Source organism: Mobula hypostoma, chromosome X1 (assembly GCF_963921235.1).
Source record: "Mobula hypostoma chromosome X1, sMobHyp1.1, whole genome shotgun sequence".
Taxonomy (NCBI): domain Eukaryota; kingdom Metazoa; phylum Chordata; class Chondrichthyes; order Myliobatiformes; family Myliobatidae; genus Mobula; species Mobula hypostoma.
The window spans coordinates 65897854-65925090 of NC_086128.1; the positions used below are offsets into that span (position 1 = coordinate 65897854).

The 27237-nt window shown below is 48.3% G+C and overlaps 1 protein-coding gene across 1 annotated transcript in view; it reads left to right on the plus strand.

Annotated features, from left to right (window-relative positions):
* The window catches only part of aclya (ATP citrate lyase a), a 204334-nt gene that overhangs the window by 37776 nt on the left and 139321 nt on the right, over positions 1-27237 (plus strand). The window contains exons 3-4 of the mRNA XM_063038010.1: positions 9321-9443; positions 26989-27051. Coding sequence (XP_062894080.1) covers positions 9321-9443; positions 26989-27051 — 186 coding nt within the window. The remainder of the gene's footprint in view (positions 1-9320; positions 9444-26988; positions 27052-27237) is intronic.

A 27237-nucleotide genomic window follows, 5' to 3' on the forward strand; every position in this document is an offset into this window, starting at 1 on the left:
GGACAGCAGGAGGCAATTTTTGGATTTTTTTTAAAAGAAAAAAATCACTTGGAGTATGGTCAGGTCTAAGGTTTATTATTCTTTTGTGGATAAGTGGTGAAAATCATTGGTTTGGTGGCTATATCACACCATTGTTTCACAATGTGTATAAGACTGTCACAAATTCATCGTCATTAGTATCGACAGCTCGTGTAAAGCATTTAAGGGGGGTTACACACACAGTTGTTAACCTTCAACCATCAGGAGGGAGGTACAGGAGCCTCAGGACCCACACCACCAGATTCAGGAACAGTTATCACCCCTCAACCATCAGGAAGGAGGTACAGGAGCCTCAGGACCCACACCACCAGGTTCAGGAACAGTTATTACCCCTCAATGATCAGGAAGGAGGTACAGGAGCCTCAGGTCCCACACCACCAGGTTCAGGAACAGTTATTACCCCCTCAACCATCATGAGGAACTCAGCAGGTCGGGCAGCATCTGCAAAAGGAATGAGGAGCCGACGTTTCGGGCCGACGCCCTTCCGATTCTGTTCAGTTTTACCATAGTCATAGTCATACTTTATTGATCCCGAGGGAAATTGGGTTTCGTTACAGTTGCACCAACCAAGAATAGAGTATAGATATCGCAATATAAAACCAGAAATAATTAAATAATAATATGTAAATTATGCCAGGAAATAAGTCCAGGACCAGCCTATTGGCTCAGGGTGTCTGACCCTCCAAGGGAGGAGTTGTAAAGTTTGATGGCCACAGGCAGGAATGACTTCCTATGACGCTCTGTGCTGCATCTCGGTGGAATGAGTCTCTGGCTGAATGTACTCCTGTGCCCACCCAGTACATTATGTAGTGGATGGGAGACATTGTCCAAGATGGCATGCAACTTGGAAGCATCCTCTTTTCAGACACCACCGTCAGAGAGTCCAGTTCCATCCCCACAACATCACTGGCCTTACGAATGACTTTGTTGATTCTGTTGGTGTCTGCTACCCTCAGCCTGCTGCCCCAGCACACAACAGCAAACATGATAGCACTGGCCACCACAGACTCGTAGAACATCCTCAGCATCGTCCGACAGATGTTAAAGGACCTCAGTCTCCTCAGGAAATAGAGACGGCTTTGACCCTTCTTGTAGACAGCCTCAGTGTTCTTTGACCAGTCCAGTTTATTGTCAATTCGTATCCCCAGGTATTTGTAATCCTCCACCATGTCCGCACTGACCACCTGAATGGAAACAGGGATCACCGGTACCTTAGCTCTCCTCAGGTCTACCACCAGCTCCTTAGGCTTTTTCACATTAAGCTGCAGATAATTCTGCTTACACCATGTGACAAAGTTTCCTACTGTAGCCCTGTACTCAGCCTCATCTCCCTTGCTGATGCATCCAACTATGGCAGAGTCATCAGAAAACTTCTGAAGATGACAAGACTCTGTGCAGTAGTTGAAGTCCGAGGTGTAAATGGTGAAGAAAAAGGGAGACAAGACAGTCCCCTGTAGAGCCCCAGTGCTGCTGATCACTGTCGGGCACACAGTGTTGCAAGCACACGTACTGTGGTCTGCCAGTCAGGTAATCAAGAATCCATGATACCAGGGAAGCATCCACCTGCATCGCTGTCAGCTTCTCCCCCAGCAGAGCAGGTTGGATGGTGTCGATCGCACTGGAGAAGTCAACAAACATGACCCTCACAGTGCTCGCTGACATACCACCTGTGGTATGTCAGATTTCGAAACGAGTTTATGCTTGTAGCGGATATATTGGGTGTTTTGCAATCTGTGTCAAAACTCGTTTGTTGGGTGTGAAACTGCTCCCGTCCACCATCCCTTTTGCTCTAGCGACGGCAGGTTTGAAGTCTGGAGCGGTGTCTGGGTGTGTGGTTTCTGTGTTAAATCCTGGATTGTGCTGGCAACAGGGTGTCCCCAGACACAGAGCACTGCAGTTTTGGGACAGGCCTTTCAGCCCATCTAGTCTGTGCTGGACTATTATTCTGTCTAGTCCCACTGAGCTGCTGCTGAAACATGGCCCTCTGTCCCCCCCTTCCATAAGATATAGGAGCAGAAGTAGGCTATTTGACCTGTCGAGTCTGCCCCATCATTCAATCATGGGCTGATCCAATTCTTCCAGTCATCCCCACTCCCCCGCTTTCTCCCCATACCCTTCAAAAAGCTAATCAAGAACCTATCTATCTCTGCCTTGAATGCACCCAATGACTTGGCCTCCACAGCTGCTCGTGGCAACAAGTTCCACAGATTTACCACCCTCTGACCAAAGTAATTTCTCCGCATCTCTGTTCTGAAAGGACGTCCTTCAATCCTGAAGTCGTGCCCTCTTGTCCTAGACCCATGGGAAATAACTTTGCCATATCGAATCTGTTCAGGCATTTTAACATTCAGAATGTTTCTATGAGATACCCCCCCCTCATTCTCCTGAACCCCAGGGAATACAACCCAAGAGCTGCCAGACGTTCCTCATACGGTAACCCTCTCATTTGTGGAATCATTCTCGTGAATCTTCTCTGAACCCTCTCCAATGCCAGTATATCCTTTCTAAAATAAGGAGCCCAAAACCGCACACAATACTCCAAGTGTGGTCTCACGAGTGCCTTGTAGGGCCTGAACATCACATCCCTGCTCTTATACCCTAAACCTCTAGAGATGAATGCCCACATTGCATTCGCCTTCTTCACAACCGACTCAACCTGGAGGTTAACCTTTAGGGTATCCTGCACAAGGACTCCCAAGTCCCTTTGCATCTCTGCAATTTTGAATTCTCTGCCCATCTCAGTAACAGTCTGCCTGTTTATTTCTTCCACCAAAGTGCCTGACCATACACTTTCCAACATTGTATTTCATTTGCAACTTCTTTGCTCATTCCCCTAAACTATCTAAGTCTCTCTGCAGGCTCTCTGTTTCCTCAACACTACCCACTCCTCCACCTATCTTTGTATCATCGGCAAATTTAGCCACAAATCCATTAATCCCATTGTCAATGATTTGGACTTGCATCGTAAAAAACAGCAGCCCCAACGCCGACTGCTGTGGAGCTCCACTGGTAACTGGCAGCCAGCCAGAATAAGATCCCTTTATTCCCACTCTGTTTTCTGCTGACCAGCCAATGCTCCACTCATGCTACTAAGTTCCCTGTAATTCCACGGGCTCTTATCTTGCTAAGCAGCCCCACGTGTAGCACCTTGTCAAAGGCCTTCTGAAAATCCAAGTGCACCTCACCTACTGCATCTCCTTTGTCTACCTTGCTTGTAATTTCCTCCAAAAACTGCAGTATGTTTGTTAGGCAGGATTTTCCTTTCAGGCTGGCTTTGTCCTATCTTGTCATGTGCCTCCAGGTACACCGTAATCTCATCCCTAACAATCCATTCCAACCACTGCTGTCAGGCTAACAATTCTATAGTTTCCTTACTCCTACCTCCCACCCTTCTTAAGTAGTGGAGTAACATTTGCAATTTTCTAGTCATCCGGTACAATGCCAGAATTTGTCGATTCTTGAAAGATCATTGTTAATGCCTCCGCAATCTCTCTAGCTACTTCCTTCAGAACCCGAGGGTGCATTCCATCAGGTCCAGGAGAACCCTCAGACCATTAGGCTTCCTGAGCACCTTCTCAGTCGTAATTTTCACTGTACATTCTTCACTTTCCCTGACTCTCTTGAATGTCCAGTATACTGCAGATCTCTTCCACTATGAAGACTGATGCAAAATATGCATTCAGTTCCTCTGCCATCTCATTACAATATTTGCAGCATCATTTTCTAATGGTCCTATATCTACCCTCGACTCTCTTTTACCCTTTATATACTTTAAAAAAGCTTTTAGTGTTATCTTTGATATTAGTCACCAGCTTCAGTTCACAATTCATCTTTTCCTTCCTAATGACCATCTTAGTTTCCTTCTGCAAGTTTTTAAAAGCTTCCCAATCCTCTATCTTCCCACCAGCTTTGGTTTCTTTGTATACCCTCTCTTTTGCTTTTACTTTGGCTCTGACTTCACTTGTCAGCCACGGTAGTGTCCTTCTTCCATTCGAAAAAATTTCTTCTTATTTGGAATATATCTGTCTTGCACTTCCCTCAATTTTTTGCAGAAACTCCAGCCATTGCTGCTCTGCTGTCCTTCCTGCTAGTGTCCCTTTCCAGTCAACCTTGGCCAGTTCCCCTCTCATGCCATTGTAATTGCCTTCATTCCACTGAAATCCTGACACATTGGAATTTAGATTCTCCTTCTCAAATTTCAAAGTGAACTCAGTCATATTGTGATCACTTCCCTAAGGGTTCCTTAACCTTAAGCTCTCTTATTACCTTTGATCATTGCACAACACCAATTCTAGCACAGCCGATCCCCTAGTGGGCTCAACAACAAGCTGTTCTAAAAAGCCATCCCTTAGACATTCTACAAATTGTCTCTCTTGAGGTCCAGTACTGGCCTGGTTTTCCCAATCCACTTTCATGTTAAAATCCCCAACGATTATCACGACATTGCCCTTCTGACACGCCCTTTCTATCTCCTGCTGTAATTTGTAATCCACGTCCGGGCTGCTGTTTGGAGGCTTGTATACAACTGCCATTAGGGTCCTTTTACCCTTGCCATTTCTTATCTCAACCCATAGAGACTCTACACCTTACGAACCTATGTTATCCCTTTCTAATGGTTTAATAGTGTTTCTTATACACAGGACCACACCACCCCCTCTGCCTACTAACGTATTTTTCCAATACACCGTATGTCCTTGGACGTTCAGCTCCCAATGGCAGCCGTCCTTTAGCCAAGTTTCAGAGATGGCCGCAACATTGTACCTGCCAACCTGTAGTTGAATTTCAAGATCGTCCATTTAATTTCTTATGCTGCGTGCATTTAAATACAACACTCTCAGTCCAGTATTTGTTGCTTTCTGCTTTAACTGGGCCACGCTTCTATTGCCCTGTAAATCATCCCACTGGCTGTGATTAAGCCTCATCTCCTGCCTGTCCTCTCTATCACCTCTGTTGCACGCTATCTTTGATTTATTTCTGTTTTTCCCCTTCCTCAGCCCTATCCCTCTGGATCCCATTCCCCCTGCCATCCGTGTACTTGTCTAAACGCCTCCAAAAATCAAACCCATGCCCACCACTTGCTCCGGCAGCTCGTTCCACCCTTGCTCTGCCCTCTGAGGGAATAAGTTTCCCGTCGTGTTCCCCTTAAACGTTTCACCTTTAGGCCTTCGAGTCCTCGCTTCGGCTGACCACAGTGGGAAAAAAAGCCTGCGTGCATTTACCCTATCGTACGTCTCTACCAAAGGAGGTGTAAGGCTCTCCTTCCCTCCGCTAGCCTGCAGGTCACCCTTGGGCAAGGTGTAGCACCTACTTAGCCCCCCGATCAGGGTCAGGTAGAGGATGGGAGCAGGTGGTGGACGGTCGTGTGAGCTGCCGGTGCAGATGGCATTAGGCAGATGATCTCTGAAGATGACAATGGCTGGGCGGGGGTCACTCATTTCGTAAAGGCGATAGCAAACAACTTCTGGAGAAATATTTCCCAAGAGCAATCATGGTCCAGACCGTGGTCACCCACGGCACAAAAGGTACCCCTTGTGATGTTGCATACCTCCACCAAATCTCCCCCCCTCATTCTCCTGCTCTGCAGTGGCCAAGTTGTAGCAAAGAAAAGTTTCTGAAGGTTGACGGTTTCCTTCTGTGTGCTAGCAATCCAATTAGTTGGAAAACCGTTCTGACACTAATTCAATTTATTCTCTTCAAGTCTCGACAGTAGGTGATGTCATCTGACATTAATCTGCCAAGTAGAGTGTGTTTTTGTAATTAAATGGAGTCTGGGCTCCAACAATTTGGCAGGAACGCTGGGCTGCTCGTCCCTTCTGAAAGCATAATTCAGTTTTATCGGTGCATCGTTAGGGAGCTCCAACCTTCTCAAGATTACGTTCCTCAGCACTGTTCTCTTCCAGGGGCAACTAAAGGATGTAAGCTAAATTCTAAATAGCCAAACGTCAAGTTCTTCAAGATTCTGACAAGAATACATCACCTTCTGTCGGAAAGGGTTGGAGAGCATCCTGATGAGATAGGGAACTGGATACTTAGGTTCGGGGGCTGTGCAGGAGTACAAGATGGAGCTAATTAGTAATCCAGCTGAAGTTCTCACCGTGATTTTTTTTTTAGTTTCAAAGTCCTCTTTGGCTTCCGTGCCCAGTACCGAACATCACCTTCAAATTCCAGCGCCCAGGAACAGAAGAGTCTACAGAAGGTGGTGGATAGGGCCCAGTCTGTCGCAGGCAAAGCCCTCCCCAACATTGAGCACATTTGCAAGGAGTGCTGTCGCAAGAAAGCAGCTTCCATCGTCGACCCCTACCACCACCACCACCCAGGGCATGCTCTCTTCTCACAGCTGCCATCAGGAAGGAGGTACGGGAGCCTCAGGTCCCACACCACCAGGTTCAGGAACAGTTATTACCCCCTCAATCATCAGGAAGGAGGTACGGGAGCCTCAGGACCCACACCACCAGGTTCAGGAACAGTTATTACCCCTCAACCATCAGGAAGGAGGTACGGGAGCCTCAGGACCCACACCACCAGGTTCAGGAACAGTTATTACCCCTCAACCATCAGGAAGGAGGTACGGGAGCCTCAGGACCCACACCACCAGGTTCAGGAACAGTTATTACCCCTCAACCATCAGGAAGGAGGTACGGGAGCCTCAGGACCCACACCACCAGGTTCACGAACAGTTAATACCCCTCAACCATCAGGAAGGAGGTACGGGAGCCTCAGGACCCACACCACCAGGTTCAGGAACAGTTATTACCCCTCAACCATCAGGAAGGAGGTACGGGAGCCTCAGGACCCACACCACCAGGTTCAGGAACAGTTATTACCCCTCAACCATCAGGAAGGAGGTACGGGAGCCTCAGGACCCACACCACCAGGTTCAGGAACAGTTATTACCCCTCAACCATCAGGAAGGAGATACAGGAGCCGCAGGACCCACACCAGGTTCAGGAACAGATACTACTCCCCACAACCATTAGGCTCTTGAACTTATGTGATCTTATGAATCTATAGACTCACTTTCAAGGAAGGATTCTCTACAACTCATGTTCTCAATATTTTTTTGTTTGCACAATTTGCCTTTTGGTTGTTTTTTCAGTCGCTGTTTATATCGAGTTTTTCATAAATTATGTTGTATTTCATTATTTTCCTGTAAACGCCTGCAAATAAATGAATCTCGAGGTAGTACACAGTGACGTACACGTACTTTAATAAGCAATTTGCTTTGGCTTGACTTCCTTTCCAGTTCTGATGAAGGGTGTCGGCCGGAAACATCAATTCTTTATTCCCTTCCATGAATGCTGCCTGACCTGCTGAGCTCCCCCTGGGGTGGCGGGGGGGTGTGTGTGTGTGTGTGTGTGTGTGTGTGTGTGTGTGTGTACGCAAAATCTTTGAACGGGGCAGAAAGTGAGCATGACTCTTCAAAGTTGCATCGTGGGATCTTGGTTGCACCTGGAAAGTAACTAACTGACTGTGCAATATTTAAACGCCCCACGGCAATGAAGGCATCCACACAAATGTAAATTATTTTCAAGGAAAACGATCCACCTAAATTCCAGGAATTTCCGTTCCATAATTTGCTGGACTTGATCCCAGGGTTGAATTAGAAATCTTGTTGTGGTCGGCTTCAAATACTGTGGCCTCAAAACGACAAATTTCATGACAGAGGTGATTGGAGGAAGGTTATGGGGGGTGAGGGGGTGGATGTCAAAGTTTTTTTTTTACACAGTGGTGGGTGCGTAGAACGCTCTGCCAGGGGTGGTGATAGAGGCAGATACGTTAGGGGACATTTTAATTTCAAGTTTAATTAATTGTTATTCAACTATCCACTTGTATACAGCTAGCGAGGGTTCCTAACTTTTTTTTAATGGTATGGACTAATATCAAGTAAAGGGGTCCTTGGACTCCTGGTTGGGAACCATTGAGCTAAAGGGAGCAGCGTTCCGCGTAAAAACACAGCCAATACGGTTGTGCGCGGGGCGCATCAGCACAACAGCACCTGAAGTAAGAGGTGGATAAACTCTTCTTGGGCTTCCAGCCGGGTAAGGTGAGAGATAGGCAAGTGGATGGCATTAAAATGGAGGGATTGGTTAGGAGGGAAGTGATAGATTGATCTTGGAGAAGGTCGAAGGTTCGCCACAATGTTGTGCGACTGAGGTCCTGTACTATACTGATTGTATGTTCTATATGTCAGCTGACTACCCCTCAACCATCAGGCTCTTGGACCAAAGGGGAGAACCTCACTTGGCCCTTCATTGTGCAAAAGGCTAAGGAGCTGGTGGTAGACATGAGGAGAGCTAAGGTACTGGTGACCCCTGTTTCCATCCAGTGGGGGTCAGTGTGGACATGGTGGAGGATTACAAATACCTGGGGATATGAATTGACAATAAACTGGACTGGTCAAAGAACACTGAGGCTGTCTACAAGAAGGGTCAGAGCCGTCTCTATTTCCTGAGGAGACTGAGGTCCTTTAACATCTGCTGGACGATGCTGAGGATGTTCTATGAGTCTGTGGTGGCCAGTGCGATCATGTTTGCTGTTGTGTGCTGGGGCAGCAGGCTGAGGGTAGCAGACACCAAAAGAATCAACAAAGTCATTCGTAAGGCCAGTGATGTTGTGGGGATGGAACTGGACTCTCTGACGGTGGTGTCTGAAAAGCGGATGCTGTCCAAGTTGCATGCCATCTTGGACAATGTCTCCCATCCACTACATAATGTACTGGTTGGGCACAGGAGTACATTCAGCCAGACTCATTCCACCGAGATGCAACACAGAGCGTCATAGGAAGTCATTCCTGCCTGTGGCCATCAAACTTTACAACTCCTCCCTTGGAGGGTCAGACACCCTGAGCCAATAGGCTGGTCCTGGACTTATTTCATAACTTACTGGCATAACTTACATATTACTATTTAACTATTTATGGTTCTATTACTATTTATTATTTATGGTGCAACTGTAACAAAAACCAGTTTCCCCCGGGATCAATAAAGTATGACTATTGAAATGTTCCCACAACCTACGGGCTCACTTTCAAGGACTCCTCATCTCGTGTTCTTGATATTTATTGTTTATTTATTTATTTTCATCGTTAATTTTTCTATTTGTTGTCTTCTGCACTCCGTATGAACGCCTTGGTGCAGTCTTTCATTGATTGTGTTACGGTTATTACTCTATAGACTTGCTGAGCAAGGAAGTGAATCTCGGGCTATATGTATTTTGATCACAAATGTTACTTTCTGAACTTTGATAAACTGATTCCGACATCTCTCTCCCTTGCTCTTCAGCGGCTGGTGGTGAAGCCCGATCAACTGATCAAGCGCCGCGGAAAGCTGGGCCTGATCGGGGTTAATCTGGATTTGGCCCAAGTGCAGGAATGGCTGAAACCGCGGATGGGGCAGGAGGCAACGGTGAGTGTCTGGCGGGGACAAAGTGACTGCGGTGTGAGAGCGTCGAACTTGGCCGACCGAGTGAAAGAGAGAGAGAGGCGTTTTAATTTTCCTCTCATGATGAAGACCGTGAGTCAGCCAGTGACTCACGCTCTGTTTGTTGACGCGGCAAAGCCTGCAGCAGGTAAACGTGATGGCTGGCAGTTCGTTTCTTGTCCTTGAAGCATGTGTTTCAACTGACAGGGCAGCCTGATAATCAGAAACCTTACAGCGTGTAGTGTTTCTCTGGCCTGTGGTTCTTTTTTTTTCCAATTTAATGAATCGCCATGTCATAAGAAGCTGCTAATATATTAAAATCGTAACAGTCACAACCTATTAAAGTTGGGTTAAAATATATTAACCATATAACAATTACAGCACGGAAACAGGCCATCTCGGCCCTTCTAGTCTGTGCCGATTATATTTTAGAATTTAATATATCATGGAATCAAACTTAATATCACTGGCATATGTGGTGAAATTTGTTAACTTGGCAGCTGCCGTACAATGCAATACATGACAATAGAGAGAAAAAAAACCTGAATTATAGTTGGTGTCTGTCTGTATGTGTATAATATCTCACTAGAAAAATAGAGAGCTATGGGTAACCTTGGGTAATTTCTAAGTAGGTACATGTTTGACACAGCATTGTGGGCCGAAGGGCCTGTGTCGGGCTGTAGGTTTTCTACGTATCTCCTTACTGTTTGTATACTGCGTACTTAATTTAACCATTAAATGTGAAACAGCTCTTTACCGTCTGGACTCGGTGTGAGAAAGCCACTTTTCCTCTAACTCCGTACGCCTGGGGTCGTTACGACTCAGGTCCCACCAGACCGGGAGAGCTGGGATGTCCTGTACCCCCCGCCCCCCCCCCCGCGGCAATCCGCATCCTAATCTGAGCGAACACTCTGTAAATTGCAGCCCACTTACCCCTCAGCAAGAAATAACAGGTTGCAGACCGCGTGTGGTTATAAGAAAGGTGTGTTTATGAATGTCAGCCTAATCGAAGAAGAAGGAAGGAGGGGGGGGTGGAAAAGAGCCTATTATAATTAATACAGTCAAACGCGCACTATGTTGGAGCTCAGATCTTCCAAAAGCTGGAGGTGTCCTTGCACTTGTGGCACGAACTCTGATAGAACTTTCCATCTTGGACTCCATTGAATCGTACGTGAATCCTACCGCCGGTTCTCTCGATCCTCTTCTCTCCCCATCTCCCGCTGAGAAGGACCTCGACCCCTTCAGTGTCCGTCATGAGTCCTCTCCGACCAACTTTCTCCAGAACCTCTCCCCCACCCCCAGTTTTCGCCAGCCTGATTGGCTAACCCGACGTTCCTAAGCTGAACATCACAACCCCTTTATCTTTAACAGTAACCCAAACATTACTGGCAGAATGCACTGCCTCTATAGAAAACCATTAAATGAAATACCCTACAGCGGTAAAAGCTTAACCAGGGCATTACGCTCTTTCTCCCCCACCACAAACTGTCATGACCTCATGATCAAAGTTGCTGGTGAACGCAGCAGGCCAGGTAGCATCCCTAGGAAGAGGCACAGTCGACGTTTCAGGCCAAGACCCTTCGTCAGGACTAACTGAAGGAAGAGTTAGCAAGAGATCTTACTAACTCTTCCTTCAGTTAGTCCTGACGAAGGGTCTCGGCCTGAAATGTTGACTGTGCCTCTTCCTAGAGATGCTGCCTGGCCTGCTGTGTTCACCAGCAACTTTGATGTGTGTTGCTTGAATTTCCAGCATCTGCAGAATTCCTGTTGTTTGCGTTTTAAAATGACCTCATGACTTCAGAATTTACCAACCCATCATTAATAACACATGTTTTCACAAGAATTTTGTGATGTCATTTCCTCCAATCCATTTGTAAATGGTAGTGACACATCTCACCAGGGGGATAGACACAACACTCTGCTCCCCTGTGTGTTATAGACCGGCCTTTCTGGTGATTTCCTGACGCTCTGAGACCTCCTTATCCCATCTTCAGCCTCACACACTCCTTGGGATCTTTCCAGTCTACTTGGGGGATGTCTTTCCCTCGTCCCCCCATCCGTTACTCATGCCTTCCGGCAACTTGGGTTCCCCACCTCTTGACTGAACCCAGCTTCATCCCCAATTACTTAGAGCTCAGTTTCCCTTCATCGTCTACCACAGAGTCTGCCTGTCCACTGCTGTTTTTTTTCTCCCTGCCCCCCAATACCTTTGAGTCAGCTTGGGGAGGTTCTGGAATCTCTTCATCAATTACTGGTGAGTTTGCCTAAGGTAACGTATACCACACCCCCCATTTTTCTCGCTCCCCTGAGTCCATACAGCATTCGACGGTTAGGTCCCTTCCCAGTCTCTCTGTTCTCCCACTTCAGCGCAGAGTCTGCCTAGTAGGCGTAGGGTCCATGTCAGGCTCTGGGTCACGGCGTACCTCCTGGCCTAGGTGTAAAAGGTGATTCCGAAGGAGAATTTTGGCAGGGCCCATTCCCATCATCTGGCTTCACCCGGAAAACTGGGTCTCTACTACGTAAGGCATAGCCGCCCAGCGGTCAGCCAACTTGTGCTTCCCGAGTAGCCCCAAGCCTCCTGATTTAAAACTCCTGTCTCCAGGCATCAGTCGGGGGCACCTCATCTTCTGATAGTGTCTCCTCCTTCCTTGATTCTGCTTGGTGGCAGAAGCCTCTGCTCCCTCCATGGATTGTCACCTTGTCGCGGTGGAGAAGCTTGTGTGGTCCTGAGATCCCGAGAGCGATGCCGTCTGGAGCTATGCTCCTGGTAGGGTCACCCATGGCGGTAAGGTCGAGGGTGAGGTCCCTGACAAAGAACAATCCAACCAAGACCTCAACGGTGGAACAGGCGGACGAAGTTACTTCAACGGCTGTGAAGGCGGATGAAGGCTGCAACAAATCCACCAGCTCCAATCGCCGTGGTTTCCATGCCTTTGGAATCAGTTGGTTGATTTGTGAAGTATCGTGCGCTTCTTGGAGTGCAACATCAAGTACACGTCAAACAAATACACGCACAGGCGTCTTCACTCTGTGGGCCACTTCTTCAGAACAAAGACCATCATCCTCGACCTCGAGGGATAGTCACGACGAGGAGAAGCCTCTGCTGATTCATAAGCCTTTTTGCAGTTGCTTCCTCACATCAGACACCTACTTAAGATGATGCCTTTCCCACTGGCTCCAAAACAGATATACAGGCAATCTTTCTTTACGCCCAAACATCGAATAATACGGTGAGTAGCCAGTAGCTTCATTTCGTGTACAGTTGTAAATGTGGACCAGATGCCCAATATGTTAACTCCACTTGACATCCTTGCTGATCTCCGGGGTCCCGAGAGTGTCCAGCAAAATCCGTTAGAACCTCTCGGCTGGGGAGCACACACTGAGGGGTGATGAGGCATGGTCCTCGACTTCTTGACTCCAGGCACGCTCAGTAACCCGTGTATGAGCCTACTCTCAAAGTCCCGTCCCTGATCTCTATGTATCCATTTGGGAAGGCCACAGTGAACGAAATGCTTCTCCCCACAACACTTTGGCCACCGAGAACACCCTCTGATCCTTGGTAGGAATATCGGGTGTAGTGGTCCGTGATGACTTAAGACGTTTGCCATGGAAGCCTTTTAGGACTGAGATTAGGAAAAACTTCTTCACACAGAGAGTGGTGAATCCGTGGAATTCTCTGCCACAGGAAACAGTTGAGGCCAGTTCATATCTGGACTATTCCTCTTCTCACCCTGTCTCTTGCAAAAACGCCATCCCCTTCTCGCAATTCCTCCGTCTCCACTGCATCTGCTCTCAGGATGAGGCTTTTCATTCTCGGACGAGGGAGATGTCTTCCTTTTTTAAAGAAAGGGGCTTCCCTTCCTCCACTATCAACTCTGCTCTTAAACGCATCTCCCCCATTTCACGTACATCTGCTCTCACTCCATCCTCCTGCCAACCCACTAGGAATAGGGTTCCCCTGGTCCTCACCTACCACCCCACCACCCTCCGGGTCCAACATATTATTCTCCGTAACTTCCGCCACCTTCAACGGGATCCCACCAGTAAGCACATCTTTCCCTCCCCCCCTCTCTCTGCATTCCACAAGGATCGCTCCCTACGCAAATCCCTTGTCCATTCGTCCCCCCCATCCCTCCCCACTGAGCTCCCTCCTGGCACTTATCCGTGTAAGTGGAACAAGTGCTACACATGCCCTTACACTTCCTCCCTTACCACCATTCAGGGCCCCAAACAGTCCTACCAAGTGAGGCAACACTTCACCTGTGAGTCGACTGGGGTGTTGTACTGCGTCCGGTGCTCCCGATGTGGCCTTTTATATATTGGCGAGACCCAACACAGACTGGGAGACCGCTTTGCTGAACATCTACGCTCTGTCCGCCAGAGAAAGCAGGATCTCCCAGTGGCCACACATTTTAATTCCACATCCCATTCCCATTCTGACATGTCTATCCACGGCCTCCTCTACTGTAAAGATGAAGCCACACTCAGGTTGGAGGAACAACACCTTATATTCCGTCTGGGTAGCCTCCAACCTGATGGCATGAACATCGACTTCTCTAACTTCCGCTAAGGCCCCACCTCCCCCTCGTTCCCCATCTGTTATTTATTTTTATGCACACATTCTTTCTCTCACTCTCCTTTTTCTCCCTCTGTCCCTCTGAATATACCTTCTGCCCGTCCTCTGGGTCCCCCCCCCCCGTCTTTCTTCCCGGACCTCCTGTCCCATGATCCTCTCGTATCCCCTTTTGCCTATCACCTGTCCAGCTCTCGGCTCCATCCCTCCCCCTCCTGTCTTCTCCTATCATTTCGGATCTCCCCCTCCCCCTCCCACTTTCAAATCCCTTACTCACTCTTCCTTCAGTTAGTCCTGACGAAGGGTCTCGGCCTGAAACGTCGACTGCACCTCTTCCTACAGATGCTGCCTGGCCTGCTGCATTCACCAGCAACTTTTATGTGTGAGGCCAGTTCATTGGTGATATTTAAGAGGGAGTTAGATATGGCCCTTGTGGCTAAAGGGATCAGGGGGTATGGAGGGAAGGCTGGTACAGGGTTCTGAGTTGGATGATCAGCCGTGATCATACTGAATGGCGGAGCAGGCTCGAAGGGCCGAATGGCCTACTCCTGCACCTATTTTCCATGTTGCTGGCATCTGGCTCTATTGACAGGAAATGCATACACACCAGGTCAAGGGGCCCCCGCACTCAGCAAGTGGGACAACGGAGCGGCCCTTGTAGGCAGCATCTTCCTCCGCATACATTGAATGCACGACTTGCAGTAGTCTTCGACCTCCGGCTTCATTCGGGGCCAGTAGAACCGGTCTCTGAGCAATCCACGGGTCTAGTCAACCTGCAGTTGACCCGCATCATCATGAAGTGACTCCAGCACAATCCTCTGACGCTCCTCGAGCGAAAGCAGCTGGGAACGGCGAGGCCAGTCTGGAGGAGGGGTGACCCGGTACAGATCCTGGTTCCCCAACTCCACTTTGTTCCATTCTCTCATCAGTAGAGATACGGCAGGGTGTTTCGTCTTTTCAGCTTGGGCCCTATCCCCTTTCGCAACAGCTGACCAAATGGTACCTATACAAGGGTCGGGAGATGGGGAGGAGGAGAAGATCGTGACGCAGCGCGCGCGGCCGCTCCGAATTGATATCGTATTTGTGAACTAGGATGCCGTGCACAATCCTGATTTGATGGAGGCAGCCGTTAGAGCACGGAGGAACACCTGGAGAAACTTCTGAAATGCCCGCCTCGCTGCCGCTGCTACTGTGCGATGGAGAATCTCCGGAGAGGAAGGCCCCAAATCCTCGGCTTTGCCTATTGCCTGTTGCCGGGGCTGGGGTCGAAGCGCTCGGCAGAGTCGGTGCTCGGTGTCGGAGAGCTGGTCAGAGGTTTGTAGTTTTCAGATGGACTCAGAGTCAGACTGTGGTCGGGTGCTTCCAGGATGCTGCATCGGCAAGTTTGCGGCTGGAAGCTCATGGCAGGGAGAGTTTCTCTTCCTTTTACCATCTGCGTGAGATGATGGGACTTTCGAGAGACTTTGAGACTTTTTTTTACCGTGCCCAGGGTCTGTTCTTTATCAAATTACGGTATTGCTTTGCACTGTTGTCACTATATAAGATTATGAAGACCCGTAGTCCTCTTTTATTGTCATTTAGTAATGCATGCATTAAGAAATGATACATTATTTCCTCCGGTGTGATATCACAAAACACAGGACAAACCAAGACTTAAAAAACTGACAAAACCACATAATTATAACATATAGTTACAACAGTGCACAATACCATAACTTGATGAAGAAGTCCGTGAGCACAGTAAAGTTCAAAGTCTCTCAAACGTCCCACATCTCACGCAGACGGGAGAAGGAAGAAAAACTCTCCCTGCCATGCCGACCACAGTTCAACTCTGAGTCATCTGATCAGCTCTCCGACACCGAGTACTGAGCGCCATCTCTGTGCGAGCGATTCGACCTCTTTCTCGGTTGCCAAGAGCAGACAAGGTCGGGGATTTTGAGGCCTACCCTCCAAAAGATTCCGGACCGCGCAGTAACGAGAGCAGCAAACGAGCGTTTCAGAAGTTTTTCCAGATGTTCCTCTGTGCTTTCACGTCCATTCTGCATCAAATCAGTATTGTCCACGGCCCCTATCTAACAGATACAACATCATTTTTCACTGGAGAGCTGGGCACGCGCGGCGCTCTGCCATCTTCTCCTCCCGCCAATATGTTGTAATTATGTGGTTTTTGTCAGTTTTTCAGTCGGTTTGTCATGTGTTTCTGTGATATCATTCTGGAAAACCATTCTATCATTTCTTAATGCATGCATTACTAAATGGCAATAAAAGAGGACTGAGTGTCCTCATAATCTAATCTTACTGAGCAGTGGCCACTTACCCTGGACTTAACTTAGGCCACTGCTTTGTATTCAGAACGGTCAGGTTGCAGTAATGGCACATCAGAAGCTCCCAAATGAACCACTGCTTGATCCTGCCCCAGCCTTGCCTCTGGCTTCCCCATGGCTGGAAACTGACATGTTGCTTTATCTCCAGGTGCAGGAACACTCGCTCAGTCTCCGTCCATTTCCAGTCCTTCACGCGCCCGTCGGAGACAAAGCATCAGCATCGACGTTCTGGCTCCCCGGCCGGTACTTCAGGCTGAAATCATGGGCAGACAACGCTGCCGACCACTGATGTTTCGCAGGGGTCAGGATACAAGTTAAGGGATTGTTGTCCGTCCTTGCCTCGAACTTGACATGATATGGATAATCACTCATCTTACCCATCAATGCCTGAAACTCCAATTTCTGCGTGGGGTAGTTGTGCTTGCAGGGCGACAGACTCCGGCTGACAAAAGCGGCAGGTTTTGACCGCGTTCCTGATCCTGATATAGCATGCCCCCAAAGCTGGCGTCTGTATGCAGTACATACGACAACTGGGGTTTTGCAGAGGCTAACGCAGGTGCTTTAGTCAGCGGCTCCTTCAGCTGAAAGGCCTCTTCACGTTTCGCATCCTATCTCGCTCCGAAAGGCTAAGATAATCTTTACCGTCTCCTCTATTCGTTCTTCTGCCGTTCTTCCCCAAGGGAGGGTAACCGCACAGAAGCTGATTCAAGGAGTGACTCACTTCCGACTAATCCCTCACGAACCTCCGATAGTACCCGCAGAACCCAGGCAACAAGCGTAAGGCACTCACATTCTGGGCCCTTGGTCATGTGGTCACTGCCTCTACCATAGCCGGATCGTAGCTACTCCATTCCGTGAGACCATGTGCCCAACTTAGCTGACAGACGTCTTGCAGAATTGGCACTTGTCCAGGGAAAGTTTGAACCCTTCAGCTTTCAGGCGGCCCAGCAGCTTCAGTAGCCTCGCCACATGCTCTTCTGGGGTGGACCCGAACACTGTGAGATCATCCAGGTACACTAGTACCTCGAACAAGTTCATATCCCCAACAGTTTTCTCCATGACACGTTGAAATGTTGCTGGTGCTCCTGATATGTCAGCAACATTTCTATTTTTCTATTTTCTATTTATGATTTATAATTTAAATTTTTAATATTTACTAATGTTTACTACTTTTAATATTTAATATTTGTAATCCAGGGAGCGGGAAGCGCAGAATCAAATGTCGCTGTGATGATTGTACGTTCTAGTATTTATTGTTTGGCGACAATAAAGTATGTCCTGGGGCATCCTTTCTAACTGAAAGAATCCAAGTGGACATATGAATGCTGTCTTCTCTTTGTCAGCTGCTCTCATGGGTATCTGATAATGCTCACCCCTCAGGCCCAGCACACTGAGCCATTTTACTCCACTCAGGCAGGCCAGTTCTTGATCCGTGGAACAGTATATTGGTCTGGGACTGTATGTTGGTTCAGTGTCCAATATACTCGTACCTCCTCCTCCTTCACCACCACGATGGGTGACACATCGAGACTCCTTGACTGATAATTCCAGCTTCTTTCAGCTTCAGCTGATGCTACCAGACAGCCTCCACCTCTGCTGGTGCTAATCGTCGAGACCTTTCTCTGACGGGGGCGTCCTCCCTCGCTCAGATGGAGTGGCGAGTACTCTTGGGGCAACCCGCATCAAACTCAGTCAGTCGAAAAGGCATCCTCGAACTTTTGACATTTTCTCCGTCGGTCTCCTTCTCCAACTCTCGGGTACTTTGGGAGTCGCCAAAGCTGAGCTGTCAACTTTCCTGATTCGGGGGGGGTGTTGTCTCACTGGAAAACTAGACATTACGGTCACTGGGAAAGGGTGTGCCGTTGGCTCCTCCCCCCCCCGGCCTGAGGGTGACCTTTCTCTCCGAGGTGTCCCTGACGGTCACCGTCACCCTGTTTACGTGTAGGGCCGAGGGTTTCTGCAGCTCGGGCCTCACCAGCACCCCAGCAGTTAAGCATGACTCCTCTTTGTGGTCTTTCGGCATTCAGGCATTCCGGGAAATTTGGGGTTTCCTGTCGCTCTAGCCACCTCCCCCAGGCCGTGACTCGACAGGTTTGGGCTGTGTGTACCACGCAGTTCTTCGTTTGTGCTCTCCACCCGGCCTAGGATGAGCTTGTACTTTCTCAAAAGCGGCCCTGAACACCGAGGTTTTCAGAAAGCTCTCTCCAGTCCTCTCCTTGCAGGCTCCCACTAGCCTCTTCACAATACGAGTATTGGGGTTCCCCTCAAGGATGGAAGCTTCACCCTTCTCAACCGGGTCCAGACACACTCAACACCAACATATCAGGGGCCTCATCTGCTTCCAAAAACTCCAGCTTCAACGACAAGTAACCGTCATACGAGTAGTCATCAGTTCTAAAGCCCCAAAGCTCCAGGGCACTGAGTAGCGTCAGTGGCAAACGCATCAAGTAACAATTACGGAAGGATCTGTACAGAACCTGTGACAAGTATGGCTCTAGCATAAATACCCTCGATCCGCAGGGATACACTGGCCCCACAAAGGAGTTTGAAGGATTTGGTACATCAACAAATAGAAACATAGAAAATAGGTGCAGGAGTAGGCCATTCAGCCCTTCAAGCCTACACCACCATTCAGTATGATCATGGCTGATCATCCAACTCAGAACCCTGTACCTGCCTTCTCTCCATACCCCCTGATCCCTGTAGCCACAAGGGCCATATCTAACTCCCGCTTAAATATAGCCAAGGAACTGGCCTCAACTGTTTCCTGTGGCAGAGAATTCCACAGATTCACCACTCTCTGTGTGAAGAAGTTTTTCCTAATCTCGGTCCTAAAAGGCTTCCCCTTTATCCTCAAACTGTGACCCCTCGTTCTGGACTTCCCCAACATCGGGAAGAATCTTCCTGCATCTAGCCTGTCCAATCCCTTTAGGATTTTATACGTTTCAATAAGATCCCCCCCTCAATCTTCTAAATTCCAGCGAGTATAAGCCTAGTCGATCCAGTCTTTCTCCATATGAAAGTCCTGCCATCCCAGGAATCAATCTGGTGAACCTTCTTTGTACTCCCTCTATGGCAAGGATGTCTTTCCTCATATTAGGGGACCAACACAATACTCCAGGTGTGGTCTCACCAAGGCCTTGTACAACTGCTGTAGTACCTCCCTGCTCCTGTACTCGAATCCTCTTGCTGTAAATGCCAGCATACCATTCGCCTTTTTCACCGCCTGCTGTACCTGCATGCCCACTTTCAATGACTGGTGTATAATGACACCCAGGTCTCGTTGCACCTCCCCTTTTCCTAATCAGCCACCATTCAGATAATAATACACTCAAAACTTCTATAGATATACCGTGGAGAGCATTCTGACAGGCTGCATCACTGTCTGGTATGGGGGGTGGGTGAGGTCTGGGGGATGAGGGGCTACTGCACAGGACCAAAAGAAGCTGCAGAAAGTTGTAAATCTAGTCATCTCCGTCTTGGGCACTAGCTTTCAAAGTACCCAGGGCATCTCCAGGGAGCAGTGTCTCGGAAAGGCAGCATCCATTATTATGGACCTCCAGCACCAGGACGTGCCCTTTTCTCACTGTTATCATTAGGGAGGAGGTACGGGAGCCTGAAGACACACAGTCAGTGATTCAGGAACAGCTTCTTCCCCTCTGCCATCAGGGAGGAGGTACAGGAGCCTGAAGACACACACTCAACGATTCAGGAACAGCTTCTTCCCCTCTGCCATCAGGGAGGAGGTACAGGAGCCTGAAGACACACACTCAACGATTCAGGAACAGCTTCTTCCCCTCTGCCATCAGGGAGGAGGTACAGGAACCTGAAGACACACACTCAACGATTCAGGAACAGCTTCTTCCCCTCTGCTCTCCGATTCCTAAATGGATGTTGAACCCATGAACACTACCTCACTTTTTAAATATATATTATTTCTGTTTTGGCACGATTTTAAATCTTTTCAATGTACTGTAATTTACTTCTTTGCCCATTCCCCAAAACTATCTAAGTCTCTCTGCAGGCTCTCTGTTTCCTTAACACTACCCGCTCCTCCACCTATCTTTGTATCATCGGCAATTTTAGCCACAAATACATTAATCTCATAGTCCAAATCATTGACGTACATTGTAAAAAGCAGTGGTCCCAACACCGACCCCTGTGGAACTCCACTGGTAACCGGCAGCCAGCCAGAATGGGATCCCTTTATTCCCACTCTCTGTAATGCTCCACCCATGTTAGTAACTTCCCTGTAATTCCATGGGCTCTTATCTTGCTAAGCAGCCTCATGTGCGGCACCTTGTCAAAGGCCTTCTGAAAATCCAAGTACACCAATCTCCTTTGTCTACCCTGCTTGTAATTTCCTCAAAGAATTGCAGTAGGTTTGTCAGGCAGGATTTTCCTTTAAGGAAACCATGCTGGCTTTGGTCTATCTTTTCATGTGCCTCCAGGTCCCTTTTCTTCTCCCATGGCCTTCTGTCCTCTGCTATCGGATTCCCCCTCCTCAAGCCCTTTATCTCTTTCACCAATCAACTTCCCAGTTCTTTACTTCACCCTCTCCCCCTCTCCCGGATTCACCTCTCATCTATCATCTTGTACTACTTCTTTTCCTCCCCCCCCACTTTATTATACTGATTTCTCCCCACTTCCTTTCTGGAAGAAGGGTCTCGTCCCGAAACATTGACTGTACACCTTTTCCACAGATGCTGCCTGACCTGCTGAGTTCCTCCACCATTTTGTCTGTGTTGCTCAGATTTCCAGCAACTGCAGATCTTCTTGTGTTTATCAGTTTTTTTTCCCTTGAAACAAGTGGTGTAAAAACAAACAAACAAACAAATAATATTGGCTATTAAGTACCTTCAGCCCTCCTTGAAACCCTTGTGTCAGATTAAATTTGGAGGTCTGGTTAAATCTGCAGCTTTCCCCCCAACAATCAGTGGTCTCCAAATTCAGTTCATCAGTGTCATTGTGCACCGTGTCGCATGACGTGGGTGATCACGGTCTTTACGTAACCATGAGTGTTCTTGGTGAAGAAAGAGTGTGAGAGATCGATGGACAGCCGAATAGAGAGATGTTTGTATGTTGTAGTGTTTATGGATTCATTATCCATTCAGAAATTGGATGGCAGAGGGGAAGAAGCTGTTCCTGATTGCTGGTCTAGGTGCAGGTCGATGGGACTAGGCTGATCTGTAGTCTGGCATGGGCTAGATGGGCTGAAGGGCCTGCTTCTGTGCTGGGGTGTAGTGTAAATCTTCAGTGGATTTCAACTCAAGTTCTCGGAGATAGTGCTGGTACAGAATTTGAAAATCAGCTCCAGATTGAGCTGCACAGCACATGATGCATGCAGCCTGTCACCGGGGTGATCTTCCCTTCCTCATAAATACAACCCTCGGCTGTCTGGCTAAATGCCAGGCCCCATTATGCGAAGTAACGACGTTCTCCGTGTCCGGACTCTCGGCCGTAATGGAGCTGTCATCCTTTGCCTTGTTTGATGGACCCGGTGACCGAAACGTAATTTACTAAAATGTCAGCTATTGCAATGACGTTCGTTTGCTTTGTTGAGACCCAGATATAGGAAGCCTTCAGTCAGCAGCCTCCAGTAGTCATACTTCAGAGAATAAACACAGAAGCTGAGCTGTGGTGACAGTAGGGTGGCACGTTCGTTCACCTCTTAGCTCTTCTCCCATGTCAATGGAACCAGTATGTCTCTAAGTATATATGGGTACAGCATTTAAACTGCAGCGTGGGAAATGACCTCTTCCGGTAGAAGTTTAAATCCAAAGCAGACTTCGGCAGGTGTGCATGCCTAGCAGACAGCACCACGCTTTACGGTACCGGAGACCCGGGGTTGAATTCCCGCCGCTGTCTGTAAGGGGATTGTTCGTTCTCTTCATTCTTCTCAAACAAAAAATCAGTGAAAACTCTACGAAGTTCTCAGGGGGGGGAAAAAAATATTCCTGCAGCTTCAAGTCTTCCCTCATTTCTCTGTGATGTTGTCAAACATTCGCTTCCGTATGTTAGTGTGGAATGAATGTAGTACCACCGCATTCTGAGTTTCATAGTCATAAAATACTTTATTGATCCCGGGGGAAATTGGTTTTCGTTACAGTTGCACCATAAATAATAAATAGTAATAGAACCATAAATAGTTAAATAGTAATATGTAAATTATGCCAGGAAATCAGTCCAGGACCAGCCTATTGGTTCAGGGTGTCTGACCCTCCAAGGGAGGAGTTGTAAAGTTTGATGGCCACAGGCAGGAATGACTTCCTATGACGCTCTGTGTTGCATCTCGGTGGAATGAGTCTCTGGCTGAATGTACTCCTGTGCCCACCCGGGAGACATTGTCCAAGATGGCATGCAACTTGGACAGCATCCTCTTTTCAGACACCACCGTGAGAGAGTCCAGTTCCATCCCCACAACATCACTGGCCTTACGAATGAGTTTGTTGATTCCGTTGGTGTCTGCTACCCTCAGCCTGCTGCCCCAGCACACAACAGCAAACATGATCGCACTGGCCACCTTAGACTAGTAGAACATCCTCAGTATCATCCGGCAGATGTTAAAGGACCTCAGTCTCCTCAGGAAATAGAGACGGCTCTGACCCTTCTTGTAGACAGCCTCACCCATAACAGCTGTGTTATTTAGTATCTTGCTCAAACGCTCAGAGAATTATTCAAACCATAAAGTTAAACTACAGATATGGAATAAAATATGCATAATTATACACCAGCAAGTATAGGCATCTGTTAGTCTTGTGAGACCATGGATTTGCGCCTTGGAAGGTTTCCAGGGCGCAGGCCTGGGCAAGGTTGTATGGAAGACCGGCAGTTGCCCATGCTGCAAGTCTCCCCTCTCCACGCCACCGATGTTGTCCAAGGGAAGGGCATTAGGACCCAGACAGCTTGGCACCGGTGTCGTCACAGAGCAATGTGTGGTTAAGTGCCTTGCTCAAGGACACAACACGCTGCCTCAGCTGAGGCTCGAACTAGCGACCTTCAGATCACTAGACCGATGCCTTAGCCACTTGGTCACGCCCCAACACAACAGCAATACACCAACAAGTATTTACAATACAAGCAGCCTGATAAGTTTGTACCTTCTCCCCATGACCGTATGGGTTTCCTCCCCCAGTCCAAAGACGTACCGGTTGGTAGGTTAATTGGTCGTTGTAAATTGTCCCGTGATTAGGCTGGGATGAATGGCGGGGGGTGGAATTGCTGGGTGGTATAGCTTGAAGGGCTGGAAGAGCCTACTCAGTTCATTAGGTTTCAGTCGGTACATTTAACGTCAGGGAAATATATACAATACACATCCTGAAATTCTTTTTCTTCACAAACATCCACCCAAACAGAGGAGTGCCCCAAAGAATGAATGAGAGTCAACTATTAGAACCCCAAAGCCATGCCCCCCAACTCCCCCCTCCTATGCATAAACAGCAGCAAGGCAACGACACTCCCCCCCACCAGCAAAAAAGCATCGTTCTCTCCCCCCCCCCCACCACGGGGCACTCAAGTGCGCAGCCAAGCATCGATAAAGACACAGACTCGCAGTACCCCCAAAGGCTACCTTTTAACCCGGTATTTGACATACCACAGGCTCGCTCTCTCTCTAATAACGGTAAAAGAGGTGTCCCCGTTTCACAGCGAGAGGAGAGACCTCACAAACAACTTGCTGGTTTACGGTGTTAAAAGTCTGTTGTGTCGCTTTTTCCGAGAGCTCTGTGCCCAAAGAACTCGGGTCTCTGGGCACGCGGCCAGCTCGCCGCTTTCGATCTTCCGTCTCCCGCGACGCATCAGGTGGCGCCGCCGACCTCGAGTTCGCCCGCTTCCCGAGCCACAAGAATCCGTCACCCTGAAGGCGCACCGGTCTTCCAGGCCGCGTCCTTGGGATGTCGAAAAACGGCCGGTCGCGAGTCCCCGAGAGCGGGTCCCGTTTCCGCAAAGAACCAAAGTCAGCGCGTAACTCCAGGTCAGGGTCTTCAAAAGAACCCTGAAAGGGAAAAATAGAGACATTAAAGATAGAAATGAAGCTGTTTCGGAAGATGTGAGCAAAGGAGCCGCCGTTACGCGCCATCGTTCTCCGTGCCGTATCTCAATAAGTAATCGAATTTTAACATTCGGTCTCACAGGATCTCGTTGGGGGGAGGGCCACATCTCCTTCACTAACAGAGAGGCTTGGCCGAGGATGTCCCCCTTGTAGCAGCTGGTAAAATTCCATCTTCTCCACCTCCCCCCCCCCCCCCCCCCGGGAACATACTGGTTGCAATTCTACGCTGGCATCCGTGGAGAGCATCCGCGCATCAGCCATCGCTGCCTGGTTTGGGGCAGCGTCCTCTTACAATGTCTGAAACCATTAGGCCATGGCTGCCGTATCCCTCCACTGCAGGATTTGTACACGTACAGGGTAAAGAAGCGAGCGAGGAGGAAAAAAAATCATTGTGGACACTACCCACCCTGCAAAGTCTTTTCCTAACCCCCCCCCCCTTTTGTTAGCTCTATAGGGGCACTGAAACAACTGAACTTCATGCTGTCTTATAAATTTCTTCCCATCTGATCAACCATTCTGTTTAGTCACCCCTGTGTCTCCCTCTCATTTTATCCCATTACAGCACCTTTAACACTGTGAACCACTTTCGTATCAGGCTGTTTATATTGTGAATACTTGCTGGTGTGTAATTATGTGTATTTTATTCCATATCTGTATTTAACCTTATTCTTTGTGTAATTGGGAATTGAGTATGGGAGCAAAGAGGTCCTTCTGCAGTTGTACAGGGCCCTGGTGAGACCACACCTGGAATATTGTGTACAGTTTTGGTCTCCAAATTTGAGGAAGGACATTCTAGCTATGGAGGGAGTGCAGTGGAGGTTCACGAGGTTAATTCCCGGGATGGCGGGACTGTCATATGTTGAAAGATTGGAGCGACTGGGCTTGTATACATTGGAATTTAGAAGGATGAGAGGGGATCTTATTGAAACATATAAGATTATTAAGGGATTGGACACGCTAGAGGCAGGAAACATGTTCCCGATGTTGGGGGAGTCCAGAACCAGAGGCCACAGTTTAAGAATAAGGGGTACACAATTTGGAACGGAGTTGAGGAAAAACTTTTTCACACAGAGGGTTGTGGATCTGTGGAATGCTCTGCCTCAGAAGGCAGTGGAGGCCAATTCTCTGGATTCTTTCAAGAAAGAGTTAGATAGAGCTCTTAAAGATAGCGGAGTGAAGGGATATGGGGAGAAGGCAGGAACGGGGTACTGATTGTGGATGATCAGCCATGATCACAGTGAATGGTGGTGCTGGCTTGAAGGGCCAAATGGCCTACTCCTGCAGCTATTGTCTATTGTAATTCTTTGAGCATTTGAGCAAGATGCTAAATAACACGGTTTCTATGGGTATGAAGCTCAGAGTGAGGGAAGGCTCGAGGCTGCAGAAACATTTTTTTTTGAGAACCTTGCGGAGTTTTCATGTTTTCTTCTGAGGAGAATGACGAAAGTATCGCGGGAGGACAGGGTCACGAGCGAGGAAGCATCACGACAAGCTGGAGTAAGAGGAGAGCTGATATCCTCAGTTGGGGGCCGGGGGGGGGTGGTGGAGTGAGCATTTGGCATCTCTGGGACACGTACTGAGGAAAGAGTAGCCCGAACACCTCGCAGTGACGGGGGAGAAGTTGATGGTGGTGGGGGAGGGGGAGTCGCGGCTGACAGCTTGTGATGTGAAGTGATGGGCGGGCAAAAGTTTTGATGAGCTGATCAGCTTAGAGGAAACCTACAGCACAATACAGACCCTTTGGCCCACAATGCTGCACCAAACGTGTACTTGTTTTAGAAATTACCTAGGGTTACCCATAGCTCTCTAAGAGGACAGATGGAAGGCCATGATCGTCCATGTCATATGACACAGCACATGATGAATGAATAATTTTTTTAAAAACGCAAACACAAGGAATTCTGCAGATGCTGGAAATTCAAGCAACACACATCAAAGTTGCTGGTGAACGCAGCAGGCCAGGCAGCATCTCTAGGAAGAGGTGCAGTCGACGTTTCGGGCTGGGACCCTTCGTCAGGACTAACTGAAGGAAGAGCTAGTCTCGGCCCGAAACGTCGACTGCACCTCTTCCTAGAGATGCTGCCTGGCCTGCTGCGTTCACCAGCAACTTTGTGTGTTGGTTGAATAATTTTTTATGTAATTCTTTATAACTGTTGAATATTGTTGACCTTTGTTGCATGTCACACCTTGACCAACACAAAAATACCTAACACGTGTATAATGAACGAATAACGTTGCTCCTTTTGGTTAAATCTAGCACTTGTCTTCCTCGCTAATAACTTGATCCTGTCTGACATTCCCCTTTGTAGAATTTTCACCAGGGCAGGGGTTCCCAACCCGGGGTCGGCGGACCACTAGCTTAATGGTATTAGTCCATGGCAGGGGAAAAAGTTGGGAGCCCCTGCTCTGGAATCTTGCTGCACCCAGATCTGCAGCTTTGGTCTCTGTGGAGTGACCCGCAAATAAAACGAACGATTTCTGATCTGCGGAAGCCATGATACTCAGGCGTACGAGGTCATTGCGATCGGCACCGATTCAGGGCTTGTCGTGTTCTGCTACTAATTCGACTTTTTGTTCACTCAGGTTGGACGTGCCAAGGGTGTCCTCAAAAACTTTCTGATCGAACCATTCATACCACACAAACAGGTTGGTCAAACAGCCAATGTTTTTAAAAAATAAAATGTATAACTTGCTGTCTTTATTCGGTCAGCAGCAGGGAATATATGAAAGGGGCCCGGCATCCTTTCCAGTCGTCCGAGCAATCCAGTCATGCTTACTTTCTCCACCTGCCTCCCCCACCCCTCAAGGTGGAGCTAATTGTTTGCGATCCTG